General features: G+C 30.0%; 1 protein-coding gene across 1 annotated transcript in view; it reads left to right on the forward strand.

Annotated features, from left to right (window-relative positions):
• The first annotated feature begins 3,332 nt into the window (after positions 1–3,332).
• LOC143232579 (ATP-binding cassette sub-family C member 5-like) overlaps positions 3,333–24,938 on the forward strand; it is a 62,623-nt gene continuing 41,017 nt past the window's right edge. Inside the window, 13 exon segments of the mRNA XM_076468181.1 lie at positions 3,333–3,436; positions 5,386–5,544; positions 6,194–6,331; positions 9,092–9,250; positions 9,670–9,817; positions 10,338–10,565; positions 11,799–11,972; positions 16,983–17,045; positions 17,400–17,484; positions 17,623–17,771; positions 18,239–18,346; positions 18,974–19,133; positions 19,575–19,696. Coding sequence (XP_076324296.1) covers positions 5,429–5,544; positions 6,194–6,331; positions 9,092–9,250; positions 9,670–9,817; positions 10,338–10,565; positions 11,799–11,972; positions 16,983–17,045; positions 17,400–17,484; positions 17,623–17,771; positions 18,239–18,346; positions 18,974–19,133; positions 19,575–19,696 — 1,650 coding nt within the window. The 5' untranslated portion in view covers positions 3,333–3,436; positions 5,386–5,428.

A 24,938-nucleotide genomic window follows, 5' to 3' on the forward strand; every position in this document is an offset into this window, starting at 1 on the left:
TAGTAATACTTTTATTGTCGAAAAGTTGACCAAAAACATATATGATATAAGGTAAGTCCAAGAAAACATTGATATTTTTCTTGTAATTTTGGTCAGTATAACACTGCTATGATTTTATCATGATGAAGAAAATTTACATTCCTCCTTATTGTCCTTCTGAGAAACTCTATACGTTTTTGCATGAAAAAAATGTCTTTAACTTCACTGTCAGGTTTGTTTGTCACAAACATGACAATTTCATGCCCTTGTTCTCAACTGTAGTCTGTAATGTGCAACTAAACTCCGTAATATTATTACCATTAATTAGACAACATTGTCACTGCAAATCACATCATGCATCAGCCACTCAAAAATAACTTGTGCGTTAGAAAAGTCGAATAACATAATTAAAAATTAATATAAGATTTTTTGGGTATCAAAGGCAGTTATAGTCGTGTTTTCTTCACATAGATGAACTTTCTGTTGATAACGATCTTGGGTCAAGCCATAAAGGCATTCGTCTATGTGTGTCAATGTAAATATACCGACAGTCGTTAAAATATTTATACAGATCTTCTGAGCACCTTCTTTCTTTTGTATAACAAATACTAGTGGAAACTAGATACTTTCTTAAGTTGAATGATTCAAACTGAACCCATGTCTACAAAAACTTTACTATGTTGTTAACTATCTTGTCTTTTCTGTGATTATTTAGGCTCTTGTTTAGGCATCAGGAAAGAACACTTATGCCAAAAGGGACATATTGTGCAGAGCTATTGTTCATGGATCTAAGACAATTCTCCACCTGCATAATCAATTCAACTGATGAGCTAGAAGCATTGAGGTATCTTTGAGTTGGATTGATCTAATTGAATCTTCCCTGAGGTTTTGTACGCGCATATGGGGAGCATAGTTGATGCCACTGAATAGTGATATCATGTACTGCAATTATGCATTGGATATATGTAATGATAGGTATATATATATATATATGTGTGTGTGTGTGTGTTATAGTACAGTTGTATTTTCCATTATATAAAGTATCCAGTCTGTGTACATTTATGTGCATAAATGTAATGCTTACAAGACCTTAATTTTTCAAGCAAACAAGAAATTTAGCTAAGAATACTGTTTAGATTGTATGGAGTGAAAAATATAGTGTATTTTGTGTTTTATGAATTTTCAAAACCAGGGAACTCACGTGTTTATAGGAGACACTTGTGTTTGCTGACCAATAAAATTATTACAAGGGCCAGTACAATCAGGGATCTATTTAATTAGTGTATCTGCATTGTTTCACAAGAAACTATGTATATTATACATTCAATACCGTTTGAAACTGATTGATTTGTACAGTTCAGTACTGAATGTATTCTCCACGACAACTGTTAAATTTGCTACATACCATCCTTACGACCTTTTCTTAGAAAAGGTCAGTTTGTGGCGTGACTGATATCTAACCTTACACAGTTCTGAGCCATCTACCAACATGTCGATCAATAGAGAACCAATACCTTGAACAAGTGTCACGGACGAGGGAGGGTTTGAATAAATACCAATATTTCTGCCCACTGAAGCGGTTCAATATTACAACATTACATTGATAATATCTATTATCACCTTAAAAACTGTCCACAAAATTTTCAGCTCAAACGCTGTCTCACAGGCCAGTTCAATTTGCACGACCGTGAATAAAAAATAGCCAAGACACCTGTCATAACACAACAAAGCCACCAAGGAACCGCACAATCGTAATATTAGGTTTCATACCAAGACAGTTCCAGCTAATACTGATCTGGGCATGGTGAAACATTTGTACCTCTACTACCAAGATCAAGTTTTGGCATTAATAAAACAAGCTTGAAACTGAAGTTGAAGCAGGCCATACAGATATACGGAGCACTGACGCCTAATTGAGAAGAACCATCGCCTAAAGAACAATGAAAACTGTTGCTTTTAGGATGAGATAACGAGAAAGCATTTGCCAGGCAAGAAATGCCTTTCACAAAATCAGTATGGAGAGCTGGTAATATGTTAAGAACCACAACAGTTTTCTTTAGAAATGCCATTTATTTACAGCATAAAATGTGATTTGTTGTTACTGTTGTTTTGAATTAAGCACAAAGCTACCCACCACGGATATCGAAACTCGGTTTTTTGCGTCGTAAGTCCGCAGACACACCGCTGAGCCACTGGAGGGCCATAAAATGTGATTTCGTCCATTTTATTTTGTTTTAATATATATTTTGTTTAAACTGAAAACTTTTTTCTACATCTTATGGAATATTCCTATTACTTCTCTATTACGCCTATTTTTGTTGTAACCTAGATTCACTTGTGATCCATTTAATGTTTTCACTCTAATTATGTTAATTAAAACGTTTTATTCTGGTTGTATGCGGTCTTAGTTTAATATTTTCTTTCAATTCAAAAGTTGGCATTAAGTTTTAACTGAGTGTGTGTGTGTGTTTTTCTTTTCGGACTATCTGCTGAGTCCACCGAGGGGAAAAGTTTTAACCAAAGAAGTTAAAATGTATTTTTGATAGGTTATATCTGTTTACAGCTTTCTTATATGTTATATAAAATTGAAATTAACTTCGTATTTTCTCTTTTCGATAGTAATAGGCTTAGAATTTCTTTTTATTTAAACTTAAGTACAACTGGCAGTCACTTTAATATTGTAAGGTATTCAGCTTTGTGTCCAGCTTTTATTTATTTTTATTCTTTTATTCCATGTTACATATTATAAGTAAATCTGTTTGTTGTTTTAATTTGTACCGTTGCTGTTCACGATATTTTTAGCGTTGGTTGAGAATAAGATTTGAACCTGATGATGACTTAAGGAGGTCTAAACGTTGTTATTTGTTTTGTTATTTTTAAATATCACTTTACTACACCAATATCAACCGTCTCTACTATATATATATATATTTATTTCAAGTGAGTTCCTCGTCATCATGAATACATGGTTCGTTTCTGTTGGACATTGGTGTACTTGAATGCCAGAACAAACAGTGCACGTCAGAGTAAATACTATTCACATAGAATGTCTAGTTCAGCACGGAGAATCTGTATTGAAATGTTGAAATCTTTTACTTGAATATATCTAAATAAATTGTACATTTGCAATATCTACATATTATTCTAGGTTTACTTAACTTGGATCTGGCCAATGTTGTACTGAATTAGAATGCGAATAACTTGATCAACTTCGATTTCAAATGAATTATTTCCTTTATGAAAGTAACAATTATTGACTATTTACTGTTCAATTTCTACGATGTGAACCTCTTTCATTTATTTAATTACACAAAATGTCAAAGAAATTACACACACACACATATTAATTCGGCTAGGTGGCGTCTAATCCCACCTGACCTTTGAGATGCTTAGTATACTAAACAGGTGATAAGATGAATGATAGTTTGCATTTGAAGAATAGTTAGTAACTTCGTAGGTAGGTAGGTGGTGGGTATTTGATTCATTATTGTGATGTGAATTTATGATGACTTGCCATATTATGTAATTAAACAAAACAATGTGACATTGAAAAAACTAATTCAGTTCTTTTCTAATGCGTACTACTCTTATTAGTACCAATACTTATAGTATAAAGACTAAGACTAAAAGTGTAAGAGTTAGCTATAGATTATAGTGTAGTTTAACTTACAGTCTCGCACTTTGTTTCAGATCCAGTTATTGAATGTTACTGTTAGGGTAAGTTATTGGAAACTTCTAGTCCCATTTAGTATTTATCTGGTCATTAGGCTTGGAAGTTGGATTAACATTCGACAAATACGTATTGCTAATAGCAATATGTGGATAGGGACAGCCAGTGACACAGTTATTCTAGTTAAGTCACGATGTTGAGGTGTTTAAATCAGAATGAATAAATATAGATATATATCTTACTTAATGACACTAGTAGTAAGTAATATCAATAAGATTTTAAACAACCACTATAAAGTTGTTTTTTTTTTCTGTGTAATTTTCAACCACAAAAATTTAATCATATTTGTTTTGAAGTTGTATTGTTTGTTTTGTTGCAAAGAAAATGCTTGGAAAGAGAGCAAGTCTTTACCTTAAAGTTTAACATTTAGTCATGCTACTAAATCTTCCATTGATTCCATTGTAATTTAAAGTTCACCATTTGATAGTTTCTTTGACATTGTATAAAGTAAACACTATGGTATGTCTTTGCATAGTGTCATTGCATTATTTAATAGGGATCAACATTTTATAATTATTTATTGTACCTTTTAATTAGATAATATTTTCATATTTCTCACTATAATGTGTTTCTTTTGCTACAGTTCTTGTTGATCTTGACTGCATTTTGTCCAGTTATGTTGCATGTAGTAAATTTTAATACTTTTATGAATTTAATTTATGCATATTGAGAAATCATTTAACATGCAAACAGTTATCAAAACTTTTAATTAGTGAATTCATTCAATTTATAAAACCACAATATATTACTACATATCAAAAAGTATGAAAAAGACAGATTTCATATTTAACTTGTTACCAAAGAGAGTTACTACATGAATATAGTTAAAAGCAGAGAATTATTTTCAGCCAATTAAGTTACTGTTTTCTCAAGTAATAAATATTCTTTATAAAATATATAACATAACAAAATATAGGAAAAGATAGACATTAAAAATATTGAAGAAAAAGCTTCTAATTGAAAGGCTTCATAAATTACAGCATTTGTTTCAAAAAGTTTTATGAATTTTCTCTATAAGAAGGTAACTGCTTTCACACACATACATGTAAAAAGCTGATTCATAATTCACGTAACAGCTCTTCTAATAAACCTTTCCATTTTATATATCCCTCTCAAACTGTTAAAAGCAGTTTGAATTTTTTTTATTAAAGTTTGTATGCTAAGTCTGGCTTTAAAATAAACTTAATAGTAGGTTGTGTGTGTTTTGAAGATCAGTATCCTTGTTAAAAATTGCCATTTACTGCATTTAGTAAAAATTAAACTTTGTAAGAGCAACTAATGTAAGAAGCAGTACTTTTTTATATGAATGAACTTAATAATTAGGGGAAGTAAAATTTAACTATCACTTGTTTTATTTTTGTATTTATTAAACTTTAACAGTTTCACTGTTGAAACCTTTAGCTATTACATTTATTAAAATGTCTTTATGCTGATTCACAAATAAGCAGTTTGATAAATAAGTTTTTGAGCACAATAGTTTTTGTAATGGTACTTATACGAGTTATAGCAACAGTACATTTTAATGATCTGGAAGAGTTCTTGTATATCTGTTAAATTCAAGAGTTTAAAAAAAAATGTACTTGCTCATTCAAATGTAAATAACATTTAATCATGTCTATATTTGTTATATAGTTTTTGGTTAAAAAAAATACAAACTTTTATTTAATTTTTTGTAGATTATAATTGTTGGTGTATGTAGTGAAACGGGAAATAGAAACCATGCCGACAGGGTTAAGTAGCACAGAAAAAGGGAAAAACCATTCAGATGAAAGACATAGTTTCATTGATAATTTAACAGATAGTCAAAGTGAAATGAGTAAAACAGCTGAAGAAATGTGAGTCTGGTTGTATATTCTTCATTTTGTATGTCATTATTTGTTCATAAAGCTTGTATTATGAAAATTCCTTTTTGTACTTTAAATTAAATAAGATGTATTTATTGCTAACACAAGCTGAAAATTCATCTTTAATTTTTTTTCTTAAAGGATTTTGCTGTATGTATTTTAGAATTCTTCAATGTATTTTTATATGCTTAATTTAAAAAAATGTAAAAATTTTGGAGAAGAAAGTGGTTGCTTTGAGTCAAAAATTAATTATTAGTGTAGTTCATGTTTTGACATTGGATTTGTGTGTATATAAAATAATAGTCAGATTAAAATGAAGTTTTAACCTCTTAGTAGTACACTTCATTTGTGGGGGGGGGGATTTTACTATGTTGCAGTTTTGTTCTATAGCTTTCAAGCCACTTAACTTCTGTGGAAAGCTAAAGTAGAGGTAATTCTATAAAAATATTTTGTGAATAGACAATATTTGCTTTGTTTGTAGTTTATTTTATATATCTACTAATTTTAAAGATGTCAATTTTACTTTGTTCAAATCTACCAGTATGTTCCATTTTACCAAATACAAGGTCTTCTAGGTTTAATATTTGTATTTTTGCTTCACTGCTTCAACATCTTTGTGTCTGTATATTTTAAAATAAAGATCCTTAGGAGACAGTACAGCTGGATGGCAGGGTGTGTATAGGCCAACAACTGTAACTATAAAATATGAACGAAAGAAAGGCTTTAGCAAATACAAGGAGACCTTAAAACATCTTCTACCAGTACGAATTAGAACAGGGTGAGTAAAATTGTGAAGCAAAGGTGTATCGTGAATTATTTTTTTATAATATTGATGTTATAGACTTGTAACCATGTGTCATATCTGTATTTTTGTAGCAATTCCTCAAAACTTACTACTAACATCTCCTGTTCATCTTGCTTTTTATTAGTTTTTTTTTAAAGTGGCTTAATAAAATTTTGTTAGAGTAACCAGTCATTCTAAGTTTCTCATTAATGTAGTTTTGAAATAGAAAATGAAACTGTAATAAAGTTGTATATGCATGAGATACATAATGTTCTTAGTTTATATCATGGTAGTATCACTTATGCAGTGGTATTCTCTTATTTTCAGGTTTGTTTAATGTTTTACTTTAACATTTGAGTATCTAATTAATACTGTAAAAGGTTTAAAAGTTTGTCCAGACAGTTTTTGGATGGGAATGTCCTTATTATTACAAACATTCCTATAGGAAATTAATTTTCATTTAGTGTTTTTGTTTAGCACAGTTTTTTTAGAAATTCTTTTATCATGCTATCCCCTCCTCCACTGGCACAGCAGTATGTCTGCAGACGTAGTGCTAAAAACTGAGTTTTGATACCTGTGGTTAGCATAGCACAGATACCCCATTTTGTAGCTTTGTCCTTGATTCAAAACAACTGCTAGATGGGGATGCTGGTATTTGTAACTGAATGTTACAACTATTACATTTACTACTTAAAAAAATATTTAGTTTTTAGGTGCCATTGATTAAATAAATGGTTGTAGGTGAGTTTTAACTCTATAGTAATTTGTAATGAATTCAAGGCCGTGTTATCACTTTTGTTGACTTGCATTCAAAATTTTATTGAATTACTACTTCATGAATTTGTCAATAAGTTTGGTATCAAAATGTAGATTATAATTCAACTTTTAGTATTGTATATTATGAATTTATATCAAGAAGTTTGGTATCAAGTTTTAGATTAAACTCAAATTTTAATATTACATGAGTTAATTTCTTAATTTGGAAGTAAATATTAAAAGAACATGCTTAAATATCAACTTTTGTGTGTCACATTGTGTGTTAAATAGAGTATTGTTTGAAATTGTGTTTATGTACAAAAACACTTTCATACAAATTAGAACTCGAATTACTGATATTGACAAGGTAGGATATAAAATAAGAGTTGTCTTTTTATTTGTTGAGATATGGCTTATGTAATGAATCAAATGGTGGCTCTGCTCACATCTTTCTATTTTTGGAAATGTTTACTTGTATACATTTTAATATATAATATGAATAACCATTCAAAAGCTTAAAATATTCCCCTAGTGGTTTTCTCAGCCATCTTAATGTACTAAGAAGCTGTCTTGTTCTTTCAATCAAGATTTCAAGCTGATAGGTTGTCTTTAGTTTGTTCAGAATTACACATTTTTTGAGTTTAGTTACTAAACATGATAAACTATATTAGAAATTGGTAGCGATAAATTTGATTTTTTGGTTATTTCAAATGCATATATAAAACCTAAAATTCATTCCACATCCTTCAAGTACAAAATTTGAAAAGGCTTAAGAACATAGGGCAAGCAGTAACAGTACAAATGTCATAATTAGATATAATTCTTTGCTGCACTTATCTATTTACTGTTCTATGTTTTCAGAAAAGTAAGAATTTGTTGGTAAATAATCTATATACATATGTAATGTATAATAATTGAAATGTGACTATATTTTACCAAATGCTAGTCTACTAAAGTACAGCAAAGAAAGGTTGATCATATGATTGGATTCAGTAACATGAATGCACATGCACCACATCAATGCACCTTCTGCAATGTTAGCCAGGCACAACCAGAAGTTCACAATAATAAATGTTTAAATTTTTAATATGACAAGACGTAAGCTATTTAGACTAAACATTGGTGTTCTTGTGTGATAACTTTTCAGTTTAGAACAAGAAAGCATAACTTATTTTCTATGGTTATTAGAAGGTTGTTTAAACTGACAGACTCCACACAGTTAGGTTGGAGAAAATAACAGACAAAATATAGTTTTACTGAGAACAAACATTTGAAATCTATCCAGGAAGTATGTGATTATACAGATTTGTGGGACAAAATGGTTTTTAATCACACGAAATTCAATTTGTACTCAGACTTGTCACAAAACTTCACTCACAAAAATACTTTACCAAAAAATCTGATTTTTTGTGTAAAAAAGACTTGCAATTTTTACTAAATCTGTCTCATTTTGTGAAGGTGTGCATGCACACACACACATACTGCAGTAAATGCTGTATGAATACTGGTGTATATAATGCCAAACCTGTTGCTAAATGGTTAAGTAAATATTTTAGTTTTAGATATATAAACAGTTAAAGATCTGGTATATATACTTTATGAAGTAATGTTACTGTTTATCAGCACTGTTTACATCTAACTGGATATCAAAACATTAAATATCAAGTATCAAGACCATTTATTCCCAGCTGAATAACAAAACTGTCTGTATTGCAACTGTACATGTATTACATAAGGATTGAATATGCAAAATATATAAAGATGCTTTATATGAATGACATAGGGTCTACTTTCATATTAATTATAACTGTAATGAGCAACAGTTTTTGTAAAATATGTAAGATGTATAATTGTGTGTAACTTCAAGTTTTTTATAGTAATTTTTAGTAGATTGTTTCTTCTGTGATAGTTTTCTCATACAGATAATGTACAGCACAAAATATTTCCTGTTTTGCAAAGTTATTTTGGTTTAACATATTTTATTTACAATTTCTCCAGACCTGGAACTATGATGCCTGTGGACCAAACAGGATGCATTGCTTTCTCACTGTTTTCCTGGATTACTCCCCTTATGTGGAGAGCCTTTCGTAGGGGCCTAACTTCTTCAGACATGTACCAGTGTTCTCCAGTTGATGGCTCTCGAGCTAATGGGGCAAGGTTAATGAACTTAATGTTACTTTTGTCATAAATTTATACTGTCAAATTTATAACAAATAAAATCAGGTTTTGACACCTTTTTTTGTGGGCACAACAGAACTAGCCAGTTGTTGAAGCTTTGTGCTTGATAAGAAACAAAGGTAACTGTTATTCAGGAAAACTGAATAAGTGTTATAATGAGAAATGTTGTGAATGTAATATTGTATTTTTGCTTTTGTCATATAACTTTAAGATATTACATTAGATTTCAGTAATAGTCATAACCTAAACCTTTAAATTTTTCTTGACATTGTAAATATATTCTTTCACTATTTTCTAACATGCTGTGATAAAGTAACTTACTTTCAGAAGAAGAAATAAAATGATGTAGAAGGGAAACCATTTTTCTTTTATCTAAATATTTTTTGTTTGCTGGTTAGATTTTCCTCTCATTGGGATGAAGAAGTTAAGGTTAGAGGTCTCCATGCAGCTTCACTCTCCAGTGTTATCAGGAAGTTTATCAGAACTCGAATTATCTTTGCGTGCCTTGCGTATGTTTGTTGTTTAGGTTTTGGTTTCCTTGGGCCAGTAAGTAACCCAATGTATCTTATTTTGATGTGAGAAATGCATTTTTACATTCAAATATTTAATCATATTCTTTGTAACTATTGTAGATATTATTACATTAACTATGTATAAAAATATTTTATTTCAGTTTTAGGTGTTATTTTGTGTGTCATTGATTAAATGAATGGTTATAGATGTTTTAAAAAGCAAATCTGTCATTATAAGGGCTGGATGTGAGATTTGTATTTTACTCTAATTTAGAGGATGGAACAGTTGACATTGATCAATGTCTTTCATTTTTCCAAGATGTTATGTAATTTCACTTTATTAGATGTGTGAATATACACACACACACACACACACACACACACACACACACACACACACACACACACACACACACACACACACACACTAGGAAGTGATATTTACTAAATTTCTAAAAAGATTAGATTGAAGTTTACATAATTAAGAAATTTCTGAAATATTACTTTCAATCTAGGATTGTGTGCTGAAAGCATTTATTTTGATTCGTTTTTAGACTATATTTTTACGGAATCTTTTGGACAGTATTGGGTCACATTTTTATGAAGAAAAAATTAAATGGATTGTAGGGGTGTTTCTAACAGAGTTCTTCAGAATCTATTTTCTAACATTGTTTTGGGGTATCAATACCCGAACTGCAATTCGTGCCTCGGCTGGAGTCATGACTTTACTGTATCGGAAAGTAATGAGACTGAGAGTTGTAGCGTGCAAGTCAGCTGGAGAGGTAAGGAATGTTTAAACAGTGAAATTCCTGTCACAAGCTTAAAAGTATATTTTGGCAAGTTTTGCATGTTCATTACCTTGACTGATTGAAGCTATTAAAAACTAGTTGATGTGACACTATTTTAAAAGAGAGAATAAAATGTTTATTAATCTTTATGGGGTGAAAGTTAACTGGAAAATTATTTGTTCTTCTAAAAATATGTTTGCAAATGTGTGTACTCATTATTTTGGTTCAACTCTCCAATTATTCATGTGATTTTAAGGTCTAAATTTTTTAAAGTGCTTGCAAAGATTTAGTATTCCAACTTTAAGTATTGTGTGATGATAGCTCAAACATTACCATGTTTTTCAAAATATATTAAATTTCATGTAGCACAATATCATTTCATAATTTGTAATGTAATGTTTAAAATCATTCTAAAGTTTTTTTAACAAAGCTTGAGTGATCCAGGATAACATTTATAATCTAACTCTAAGGTAAATAACTTGAATAATTTTAAGAAATTAATACTAATGTGTGTTTTGAATGTGAGCTATTAGTGTACAGAACAAAGGATATTTTAAATTGTTTGGAGTATGTAATGTACACTGTACATAGATAATGTATAGGAAAGAATGCTGTTTAATACATTATGTAATCACTTCTTGTCTGAAATAGTTTTTCAAAGTATTTTTAAAGTGTATTATTTGAAACACCTAGATTAAGATTTGGGTAAAGGTTGTAAATAAGATATCCACTTTTGATATTTTTATTTCATGCTTAAGACTAAATTGAAGCTAAGAATTCGTAAGTATCCATATCTTCTGTGCATAGATTTTATTTAATATTAGTATGAAACTGAGGTAATTTATTTTAAAAATGTTAAATAACTTGTTAATTTGTCAAATCATTTGTACTGAAGGATTGGTTTGAGTTCAAAAATAAATCAACAGTTTTTAGAATTAAATATTTTTTTAGATTGTGTTCAAGATCAAGTTTTTAAGTTTTATCTCTGAAAATCTTTTGTGGTTGTTTCCATGAAATGTGTAATACGGAACATGTGAAAAGGAAAGACTCATTATTTCAAGATTTGATGTTAAGATAGTCTACCTATTTACCATAATTTCAAAATCTTTTGAAAATGTAGTGAAACTTTGAAAATTATTTAAGGGTCTCTATTGTACACTTGTAAACTATCTGGGTTTTGATGGAAACATTTACCTTTTTCTTCTTTCTGAATCTTATTTATTGCAGTTAATAAACTACTTTGCAAATGATACCCAGAAAGTCTTTTTGATGGTTCATCAAGTTCCACTAGTCATTGGTGGTCCTCTTGTAGTTATAGGATCTGTTACCTACACGTGGTATCTGATTGGACCATATGCTCTTATTAGTGTGGCAGTCTTTATGTTTACATATAGTCTTCAGGTAAGCCTCATAACATTTAATGTCGAGGAAGATATTGTTTACTATAATTTGGAGATATCACTACTGTATGTTTTGATATCCTAACTTTTAACTTTTGAAAGGATAATTTTCTAGCAATTAGCATAATCTTTAGTGTGTTGTGGGTAACACTTGTCTTTAAGTGCTTATATTTGAATATTATTTGTTGTGAATTTTTGTTTAAGCAAAATTTGTAGTCTTTCCTAATTGTATTTGCTGTTAAGTTTCTCATATACATTCTATATAGATTCTTGCTTTTGAAATTTTGCATCAAATGTTGCATCCATCAATATCCTAAATACTGCTATACAGTAAGTCAGGTATTTGCAACTTCTATGCATCATTTTCTCTCAAGATGTCAGAGGCCTGTACAACATCTCACTGCCAAGACAGCAAGTGCTGCCAAAGTTGGGGAAAATCCAGATTATTTTATGGATTTAGTATATGGTATTTATTCTGAGTTGATATCAACCCCAGATTAAGGTATGGGCTTACTGGGCTGAAGCTTCAGGGCCTTAAGCCATGACTATAAATGTATTGCATGTAGAGGTTCTGTCTCGAGGTGGCCTCTCTAAGACGAGAAGCTTAAGGCCAATAAAACCCTTAATCTAGATTGGTTAATGTTGTGAACAGAAAAAATTTTGAAGGCCATATATGTACTAGCCAAAGTGAATGGGTTAACACTGTATCTATTATAAAGTCCAAGTGATACTTGTTATTAAGTACATTGTATATTGTATTTTGAACTTGTATGCTCAAACCTGTGGATGAAGGCCACTTTTTGTGAAGTAGTGCTCACATTTTGAAAAGGACCATTGTCAGATGCAGGCATTGAATAAATATTTTTCCCCAGGTGCACCTATTAATAAACATTTGCACTATCTGTGTTGTATTACAGTAGTGTAGCAAACTTTTTAAAAATACTTGATGTACTAAAATTTTGTTTTTACATGTTTTTTTTCAAATTAATTTCTTAATGTTAACTAGTAGAGTATGAAAATGTTAATACAAATTTAATTAGCAATTGTATTCGGTGCTTGGTTATTTATTTTCATTATGAATTTATATTATTGCTTAACTATTTCAACACAGGATTGGCCAATCTGCCAGACCTTTGTGCTCATTTAAAATCTTTATAGATTTATTAACTTTCAGTGTAGTGTGTATTTTTCACAAAAATTGGTAGTTTTCAGTTAACATTGTCTTTTTACATGCAAAAAAAATTTTTTTCAGTGAAGTATTTTTAATAAACTAAAGCAACATTCATCCATGAATATAGAGTATTTGTTTTGAATAAGCTATGTGCAAAATAATTTTCATATTAAGGTTGAAAAACATTTTTCCTCACATCAAATCTTAAATTTTCTTTGTAAAACTTCATAAATACATTTCAAATGTTTTTTTCTGTAAACCTTTTATTTTGTTTTTGTACACTAACTCAAAACAGAATCAATTTGATTGACCTCATAACCATAAAAAAAAAAAAAACAAATCTGTTTAAATTGCTTTTTCGTTTTTTACCGACTTCAAATTGTAACATGAAGCTTTTTATCCTAAGTATCTTTAAGCTCATAACAGTATTCATCTATTTATAATTAAATGTTATTATTTTATTGTCCTTTGAACCTTGTTTATTTGTCCCATTACAAGTTGTATCTCGCTCGGGGTACGTGCAGCTCGTGTTACACTGTCAGATTACAATTGCATGCTGCTCACATGCATGCCTTGTGAAATGTATTATTACTTATTTTGCCTGATCTAATTTTAGTCTAAAATATCCTGATTTTTACATTTTGGATACTTTTATGATGATGATAGTGAAGATTAAAGTTGAAATAAAGTACTGACCCAACCTTTATTTCTTACTGTTGATCATTGAGGACATTTAAGTCTACTTTTTTATACTAATGATAGTATAAATTTTTATACTATTTTATACAGATAATATTTATTTAATTAAATACTGCACCAAAGAACATTGACTAATAACGTGCAAAAAAAGACATTTTCCCTTAACTCTATTTCTGGCTTTAACTATGCAACAAGAGCTGTTAGGAATTTATCCAACTAGGCACTACATTTCCCACTGAAATGTTGCTTGAACTCTGAGTGAAATTGACTATTATATGTTCAGAACACAATGCTATACAATACACCATTTGATAGATGAAAATCTTGATTTTCTGTTGGTTATATGTAATATATCATTAAATGTAAGAGAGAACTGCTAATGCATCCTGTAAGAGAAAAGGTGGCAGGAGGGTTCTGATTTTCAATTGATAGTTTTCTAAAAAATAAGTGAAGCCTCTGAAAATCATGGTTTGTCTATAGTGAGTAATTCACATTTAATTTCTTATTCTTCCAAGGAGTTTTGGAAGAAATAGAAAATACAAGATGCCTACAGAAGATATATAGCACATATCATTCTAGGGAAAATTTAGAATTTAAAAATACATTTCCTTTAACTTAAAACATACTCTTAAAATGTGGATTATTAGCTAATATTTTATGCTTTACTAAATGGTGTAACTTAAACAACAAAGTTTAAAATTTTAAATGTAAGACTAAAACTTTCATGCATAGTAAAGGATACCTGAGCTGGGACAAAAGGGTTAAGGAATCTTTAAGCAAAAATCTTTAGAGTGACCATATGCCTTTCCTGTTTTGTTATTTGCTTTCTGTCTCTCTCTCCTTTGTTTAAACAAGCAGCGTAGACCTTGCAGTACTTGTATGGTGCCTGTTACAAATGTGAACTTTCAGATCTATAGGTGGCTGTAATGTTGCCTCAATAAATAAAATGTCACTAATCTTGCATTATAAATTTGTTAATGCCTTAGAGATATTAAATGCATTCATAATAATAGTATGTTAATTACAAACGTAATTTTTTTGCACCTAAACTTGCTGATCTGCTATGCCTAATTGCTATCACAATTTTGCTATACAGACTTTCATGGCTCTTCTCTCTTTTATACAAGTACTATTGAAACAGTTCAATGTAAGTTTCCAAAACATGATGATGAATAAAAAGTTCAGTCAACTGCCTTTTGCTACAGGAATATGATAGGCATAAAGTCTGCTGTGTCTTTAATTTACATTTTCTTTTAGCTTGTTTTTGTTCATTTAAATGTCACTTAGCACGAGTTTGAATTTGCTGTTTTTAATGCAGTCATTCTTTATTTTATTTTGCTTGACTGTTTAACTCTTTCTCATGTATTTAAACCATAACCAGAAGTATGCATTTTTACTATTTTTGTTTGTCTTAAATATCTTTCAATCAGTCCCATTTTTTTCTAAAATTCCTCTGAAAAAAAACATTTTTGCTTTCAATAAGTGTTTTCTTCAATTGACTGTTCAAGACATACAAAGATTGATAGATTGATGTCAGTATTGTGAAATTTTAGGAACTGCTGAACATGACTAATTTTCTTCTAATGTACTCTTGAAAAGAAGCATTTTGTGATGATTTTTGTTTTTTTCATTAACTATTCAGGAGATCCAGATTGTTTGTGTACATGTGTGTTTATTTTTACTAAAAATATCATAAATATTACTGTGGCATTAATCTAAATGAGAGTACTTCATCCCCTGAATGAGAGTTGAGTTAATGTTATTGAAACATTTTTCTCTCTCATTCAGTTTACTGGCAGATGAGTCTATAAACAATTCAAATGAAGTTACAGCATCATAAGATATTTAAACTGTAGAAAAAAGTAACTTGTATAGATTAAGGTAAATCAAATTTTTTTTTATTGTACTGTACATTTTCATTTAAGAGCCAGGAAAATTTTAAGATTTTATCATGAATAATTAAATGAAAAATATATTCACATGAATAAGCTTATACAGTTATTTATAATAAATGTTCTTTTCACTGAAAATACTTGAAGTTATATTCAGACCTGTAACAGTTAGTATGGTAGGTCAACTGTTTTAAAACCTTTTTGTTAAAGAATAAATGTTTGGTTAAATTTGTATGTTTATGAGCTTCGCTTGTGCCAGGCTTGGTATTTTTTCTCTGAATAAATCTGAGTAGAGGCAACTTAATAATTATAATCGACTAAAATAAATTAAGATGGAGATAATTTTGCTGTAGTAATTACCAGTATTTCTACAATTATCTATGAATTTGTTGAATGTAGTACAGTAAATTTTGAAATAATTCGTTTGAAATAAATTTTTCATGTAATAAGAAAAAGTAACCTTTTGTTAAGGATGATTATTGTAAGTGTTTTGACTTCATACCTAAAGTTTCTATACGTGATAATGACTGAAGATGTTGTGTAGTGATGGTGCAAAATGTTACAAAGTACTTGTTACACTTTCACTTTTTTAAGGAAGGGCAATTACATGAGGTTATTTTTAACACAACTTATGGGTGAAGCTGGTTGTATTATGGTATATTGCAGACCATTGTTGCTTGGAAACTTGTAATGGTATGTCAAATTGCTGCTTTAACAAACTCCTGTGAGGATACTTTTAATTTTCTGTTGTGATTAGTAATGGATTTTAAGCAAAAACTACAACACTTCAGATTCCTTTGTTTGTATGTATTTTATTTATCTCTGGAAAGAAAGTGATTTAATTTTAATTTTAACTTTTAACTTCATTTTTTCTCCATTTTTCTGTATGTTTTATCCTCAAACTGCTCATATTTGCATATATTTGATTATTGTGTACAGGTTTAACCTTACAGTAGCATAAAATATTAAGTTGCATTTTCTACATTGTTCAGTTAGTTGGTGTTTCAAAGACTGCTGTTAAGTGTTTAATGCCTGTTTCATGTAGTACTATTGTACCTTGTGTTAATGGATAACATTCAAGGAGAATATAGTTTTATATAAAAGGATTGCATGGAACTTTATTGTGATTTGTTTTATTTATTAATATATTCTGAACTTTGTTTTTCATTACATTCAATATTATTAACTACTTAAGTAGTTTTGATGTTTTGGTGTAAATATATTAAAATACATTGATATTTTGATTTAGGTTGGAATTTCACGCTTGTCATTGACTTTTAGAAAGAATGCCATTAAAGCCACTGATGAAAGGGTAAGTTCAACTTCTATCTGAAATGTGGTAAAAAAAAAAACGTCTCGTAACATGTCTTTACTGGTTACGACATCAAAATTTTTCAATAAATGTTACATAATACAATGTTTAGTTATTTTACAAAGTTTTTAAGGAAAATTATATAAGGTGATCTGTTTCTAATATTTTTTTTCAAAAATAACTGCATTTGTTTTCCTCTCTTGTGAAATTTTTTTAGAAGTGAAATACTAAATTTTACCAAAGTTCACATATGAAATATTTTCTAATCATAACATATAGCATGCATGTGTGTATATATTTTTTAATAAATGATTTGAATGCTTTGAAATATTTAGACAGCAATTCTTCATGTAGGTGTCTCTGGTTGCTGATCTTTTGACGTATGTGAAGCTCGTAAAACTGTATGCTTGGGAGCAGCCATTTTCAGAGTCTGTTTCAGGCAAGATTTAGGTTATTTGACAAGTGTAACTGAGTTTAAAATTTTATTTCGAAAGGAAAGTTACATATCACTGTACATCTTAATAGTTTTTATTTAATTTTCATTGAGAAATACTAAATGGAATTTCTTTACTTTCAGATTTGCGAGATCAGGAGCGAAATTTGCTGGAAAAGGGCCATTATTTTCAAGTTTTCAGTACATCAATATCTGTTTTAACACCAGTTTTAGCAAATATATTTACAATATTAACATATACTCTGACAGCACATAGTCTTTCTGCAGCTGAGGTGGGTAGTTTGTATCATGTTAGTTGGATTACAGCTTCTGTTATTTCGATTGTATAATCTTACTATTCATTTTTAACTCTGTTACTATTGGGTTTCATTAGGTTAGCAAGTATTTACAATTTTTCTAATGCATTAAAAACTTGGTTTTTGTTTTGTTCTTCAAAAATTTAATGACAAAAATTCAGGTCTTTGCCAAAAATACTTAATTTTTTAATGTTAATGGCCTTTGAACCCTGACCCATTGAGAAAGGATTGAACAAGAGTGCACAAGAAAAGCTGTATTTCAAGCATTATTCTGTTCTTAGTGAAAATTGGTGTTTAGGAATTTTTAAAAGTTCTCACTTATAGAACTTGTCACTGTTTATCATATTTTGAGGTAATTTTTTTAACTTTCACTAAAAATTTTTTTAGTTATTTAAGAATAAAACTGAAATCATCAGTGAAAATAATCCTTTGGTATTTTTCAGGCTTTCACTCTTGTCATGGCAAATCATATTGCCAGTCATGGAATCAAAACACTACCTATGTGTATCAAAGATATTGTCAATGGTAAAGTTGCAATAAAAAGATTACAGGTGAGGTTCATCTTCTTACTATAGAATATTACAGTGTAGTGAATGTACCAGTAGTTTTCATGGAAGTAATTGTACACTTATGTGAAACTTATTATTCCTTCTAATTTTTTTCTGCTTTATTATGGCTTTGTAGATTAATTTCAAATTTCAAAACTTGGACTGTAATTGCATATCTTTTTATGATGCTAAATGGTTTTGAATGAAAATGGCCATAGCCTGACAAAAACTGCAAACTTCTTAACATATCAGTTTTGTGGGGAATCTTGCAAAGTGTGTGTGATCATATCCTATTGACTCTCACAACAATATTTCTTGCTGTTGGCAACTCCAAAATTTCAATTATCAAAAAAAAAAATTGATGTAGGTTTGCTATTTAGTTTGCAGTGGATAGTAATAAGTAATACTGGCATGAGAAGCATACTCATTTGTTACATTTTTCTTTTGAGCATACATTGTATCAAAAGGATAATTAATATTGCACGTGCAATGACTGATTAGATGACATACATTGTATCAAAAGGATAATTAATATTGCACGTGCAATGACTGATTAGATGAAAGAACTTGATATCTTGACTTTGGGCATTTCAATATAATGTGTGTGTGTGTGTGTGTGTATTTTTATAGAGCATTCTGCAGTTAGAAGAAAAAGAGAACTACAGTACTTTACCCTCCAATCCAGAAAATGCAGTTTACATATCCAAAGCCACATTGTCATGGGAACAATCAGTACCTTCATTATCACATAAAAGATTGAAACCCACAAAAGGAGAATTGAATTTAAGTGGTAAGAAGCCTGAATATAACTTATTAGTGTTTTAATAACTTCTATTTTGTAGTGTGTGCTTAGAAACTTTTTTTTATTTCTGTGTAATTTATAAACAAGTTAAATGTTTTAAAATTGTTCTGTGCATTTAACAGAATTCAGTGGATTTTTTTACAAACATTCTGTGCCACATGGACTATAATTACACAAGGTTTTTTAATATCAGAATATCTACAGTTAAATATCTCCAGGCATAATAGTTTAAACAACTAAATAGTGCAGTAATGTTTGGTAACTTTTGTAACAAAATGTGAATCATATCATTGAGAACAAGTTAGATTAATTTATAAAGGTTTATATAATCTGTTATAACATCAACTATGTAATATCATAATGAGATACCTTATTAATTCTAAAAAGTTTTTGATAAAAAAATACCTAAACATTTTCTCACTCTTATAGTAACTGACACAGAAAAGGTCCCTCATCCTGATCCTGAAGCTTCAGCTGACACGGCCTTAGTGTCTTCCAACATTTCAGCTTCAGTACCAGCACTCCTGGACATTAGTTTTGTTATGAAAAGGGTAAAAAAATTTATTTTAACTTGTTTCTAGGTCAGTAAAGCCCAATTATGCTGTGTTTATGAATGATACATATTGATTAATCCAGTACAGATACAAAGTTAACTTTTATTATATATATTTAATTTTAAACTTCATATAGAAAACAAATTTCAGCATAATCAAAACTATTTTTTTTAATCTATAAAAGACTTCTGTTCAGAAAAATGTTTATTTTGCCCTCAGTTTGAAAGTTTTTATTTCGGGAATTGCATTAGCAAGCTTAGCTGAATTTTAATGACTCTTATTGCAAAATTAGAAAGCCAGAAACAGTTATAGTTGTATAACATTGTTTACACTATGTATACTCTTCAAAAAAAGAAACGCAAAAGGCAAAATTTGAAACAAATTAAGTTTATTTCAGGTAGTTCTGTATGACATGTGTGAAACTTTGCACATTCACTGCTGAACATCCAAAGTCTGCAAAGGCGAAGTCCACGCTCACTAGTTGAAGTTTAATGTCACTCAGCGTCAAAAACGAGTATGCCCCCCGTGAGTATCAATAACTGCTTGGCATCTCCTGCCCATGGAAGCTATGAGATGACGAATCACATCCTGTGGAATGGTTGTCCACTCAGTCTGCAAAGCTGCTGCAAGCTGAGGCTGCGGTTGAGGTTGTAGCCGTCGCAGACGTCGGTCCAACTCGTCCCAAAGATGTTCGATGGGGTTTAAATCTGGTGATCTGGAGGGCCAAGGAAGAACGTTGATGTTGTGGTGTCTCAAGAAGACAGTGGTGAGTCGAGCTGTGTGAGGACGGGCGTTGTCATGTTGAAAAACGTTGTTGACGTTCATCATGATGGGTTGCACATGGGGCCTAAGAATCTCGTAGACTGTTGCATACGGTCTGATCGGAAATCCTACGCAGCCCTGGTATGGTTGAGACAGTAGATGTTGCAGTGGTGGTCCTATCCCGAAGGTGACGACAAGCTCTGGCAACATCTGATCGAGATTCACCTGCTTCCAAGCGAGCAATGGCGTTGTTGCGTTGTGCTTCAGTCAGTCTTGGCGTAACTGTATTGCGTGTTGGTGGCTTAACACTGAGATATGGAAACCGAGAACCTGTCACTTTTATAGGGTTTTGCACATGTTGCACTTGCAGAACATGCAGATCTCTCAAACAAATTTATTGGACACGAATGCGTTTTGGCGAAAAATTCGTTTTTCTTCGTTTCCAAAGTGCATAACTTTTATTGTCATTGTGGTCTGACAGTTAGTGCCTTAACACTTGTAACATCACATACTCTGAGCTTGTAATGTTATTACATATATTTCTCTTTAAAATAAAAAAAATATCCCTTTTGCGTTTCTTTTTTTGAAGAGTATATTTTGTGTTCCTAGATGCATTATTTAATTAATTAATAATTTTATGTAATAATACTGTTATAAAAGAAAGTAAGATTACCTTTCATTGACACTCAGTGGCATAAAAATGCCATTTCTTGTTTTTTCATGTTTGTTTATTATTGTAAAGGTAATTAAAATGTAAAAATTAAACTTGTTAGGTTAGACTAGGTAAAATAATGAAAAATTAACTCTTTCAACATAGTCTGTATATATGACCAACCACATGATCTTTTTGTATTTGTTTGAAATATTTTTAGATTTAATAGTTCTAACTTTCAATATAGTCTGTTTATCTTCACAATTTGGCAGTCTTTCATCTAATATAAGTCTTTAACATAGTCATTTTTAGTTAAAAAATATATTGAGTATCTGTTTTGAATAGTCTGTACGCAAAGTAATTTTCATGTTAAAACTAAAAATACTTTATCTCAAACTTCCTTTGTGTAATCTTTAAGATTTCCTAAATACATTTCAAACTTTTTTCAGTAAAACTTGTTAGTTTATTTTTTTCTCACAGTAAATTTGACTGACCTCAAAACCACCAAAAAAATTGAAATAAATCTCAATTGCCTTTTTTTTTTCAGTTTAACTTCATATGTAATATAAAACCACATTTGTTTATCCTTATTTTCAGTTTGAAACTGTATATATCTATTTATAATCAAATTTGAAAGTTATAAATCACGAGTGAAACTTGCAGCTCTTGTTATGCTATTGAATTACATTACCATTTAGCTATTACAACTAATACAAGCAGCTTACATGCCTTGTGAAACATTTTTATTTTACCATTATTAATTTTACTTAATTTTAACTAACCTTTAAATATCTTTTTACATTTTATTTGCTTTTATAACTGCATAAACAATAAACATGAGAAACAAAAAATAAACACTTATCACATCTTCTCTTCTTGCTTTTAGTGGTCAAGGAGAATTAACCTTAAATTTTTATACTTCTCATAGTATTGCAATTAATATTTTTTAATTAAATGATGCTCTAAACAATAATGTGCAAAAAATAGACAAATTCCTTTACATCTCCAATTTTTCTGGATTTCTAACTCTGACAAAAGTGATTAAAAATTCATCGAACTTTCTCACAGGAACAATCTTTTATACTGAGTGAAATTAAAATTTAATGGTTCAGAACGTGACATTACGCATGCTTGTTATATAGGGTGTTTGGAAAGTCATTGTGCACTTATTTATTAACACGTTTCAATATAGAATACAGGAGGTAAATATGAATGACAATTATAAACAATGTTGAAAGTGACCCCCGTTGGTATCGTAGATGAAAACCTTGTTTCTATTGGTTGTAGGTAAAGTGTAAATAAATGTAAGCATGAACTATTAACGAATTATGAAACAGAAGGTGTGGCAGAAGGGGACAGGTTTTCTATTTGATAACTCTAATTAAAAGTTGATTATAATAAATGTGATTTATCTGATCAGTGGCAATGTTATAATGTGATTTATCTGATCAGTGGCAATGTTATAATGTGATTTATCTGATCAGTGGCAATGTTATAATGTGATTTATCTGATCAGTGGCAATGTTATAATGTGATTTATGCTTTAAAGGGGTGGAGTATAAAATATGAATGAAATACTAAGAAAATGTCACGTGTCACACTAGAGGAAATTCTGGATTGTTAAATATTGCCTCATAGAATCAAGAACTTTATATATTAAAATATGGATTGTTAGCTAAGACTTCATGCTATTCTAATTAGTATAACATCAACACAAAGTTGCTTAACATTTTGAATGTAAGAAACACTGTCATGAGCAGTAAAAACAAAAAAAACTAGGTGGATAGGGCTAATGACAACTTTCATGAAATATATTTACAAGAAGCATTTGATGATTGACTTGCAACTTGTGGGATTATTAATTCAACATAGATTGAAAGGCAATAAAACAGCTAAATTAAGTATAAAAAGATTTATACTGTCACAAGTTTTAAGCTGTTTAGGATAAACAGTTTGATTTTACAATTTTTAGTCTTTATAGAAAAGGGTACTTTACATTTATAAATTATTTTTGTTTTATAATGATTGAGATTAGATACATTTTTACAGTATGGAAACTCTTGAGGTGGTTTTAATCCATGAAATCCATAGTTAGAGGGTTAATATGATAGATATTTCATTTGTACAAAAAAAATAATTTAACTTTAAATACATGTGTAATTTAAATGTATACTTTTTTACACTCAGGTTTTACAGTTTTCATATTAAAATAATGCTTATTCTCACTCATCTGTGACTACACTCCAGAAATTTCATCTTTTGTTAGATACTTTTCTTACATAATTTTATATGGATGTAGGATACTTTTCTTCAGATGTAACAAGTACCAAAAGTATATACATGTATTTTCAAATATATTTAGTTCACATATATTATACTCATGCAAAAGGCTTTGTTTCACTTCAGTGATGTCAAGAAAACCCACTTGTAGAGAAATATATATGCAAAAACGGCTCGTTTGGGTTGAGAAAATATTTTACGTAGAAGAGCAAACAACGTTTCGACCTTCTTAGGTCATCGTCAGGTTCACAACTGAAGAAGGTCGAAACGTTGTTCGCTCTTCTACGTAAAATATTTTCTCAACCCAAACGAGCCGTTTTTGCATATATATTTTTTCACTTCACATGACCCTCAGTACATGACTGAGTCAAAATGCACTTATCACAACTTTTTACAGGACTACTTCCAGAATTTAAGTAAACTTCTAAAACAACTATTATCAATGTATTTTAGTGAGATTAACACTAAAATATATTTTATAATTCAAGTGTTTATATTTAAATTTTAATTTCACTCTTAAATAGTTCCTGTAGAAATTGTTTCAATCTTCACTTTTCTGTTGTGATGTAATTTGCTCTAAACTTTAGATTTTCTTTGTCATTTTTTTGAGGTAAAGCTAATTAGAATCACATACTATACCTACTGACAAGCTGTAATAAAGCTAGAACTTCCAGTTTACTTGCTTTCCTAATATAGGAAGAAATGTTAAACTTTAATGATAACATTTGCTATCATTCTGTCCAACAAAAAATGATAGTAACTCTGACATTTCTGTTGCATGTTTATAACCAATAGAATGAAAAGTTTTTTGTTTTGGCAAATGTAAATAGATATTTTAGCCTCAGTTTCATTGCTTTTAATTGTCATGTTCTACATCAAGTAGCTAATAAAGGTTTTAGTCTATTTATAGATTGGTTAGAAAGCCACTTAACTTTAGTAGTTTTGAAATATTTAAGTATTTGATATATTGTTTGGAAATGCATATTTGGAAGGAACATCAATGATTTTGTAGAGAACTAACCCAATATGAAGAAAACTAATGCTAAGGAAGTACTTTGAGTACAAGTTACAAAAATAACTTCATCACTAATGTAAAAGATTTTAATGTGCATTTTGTAATTAATGTTGTGCATTTTTTATTAAAATAAGATGTAAAAGTTGGAAACATATCAGACAAGTTGGAAACATATCAGATTAGATAAAAATAAATTAAGGGAAAAATTTAACAAGAAAAGCTAAATGCCTCGCATGATTGTAACTTGACTGTTTATGCTTAGTTCTTCTGTGGTTGGCCAGGCATGGCCAAGTGGGTTAAGGCACTTGACTCATAATATGAGGGTTGCAGGTTTAAATCCCCATCGCACCAAACATGCTTGCCTTTTCAGCCATGGGGCATTATAATGTGATAGTCAATTTCACTATTTGAGAGTAGCCCAAGAGTTGGCAGTGGGTGGTGATGACAAGCTGCCTTCCTTCTAGTGTTACACTGATAAATTAGGGAAAGGTAGTGCAGATAGCTCTCCTGTAGCTTTGTGTAAACTTCAG

This window comes from Tachypleus tridentatus, chromosome 11 (assembly GCF_004210375.1).
Source record: "Tachypleus tridentatus isolate NWPU-2018 chromosome 11, ASM421037v1, whole genome shotgun sequence".
Taxonomy (NCBI): domain Eukaryota; kingdom Metazoa; phylum Arthropoda; class Merostomata; order Xiphosura; family Limulidae; genus Tachypleus; species Tachypleus tridentatus.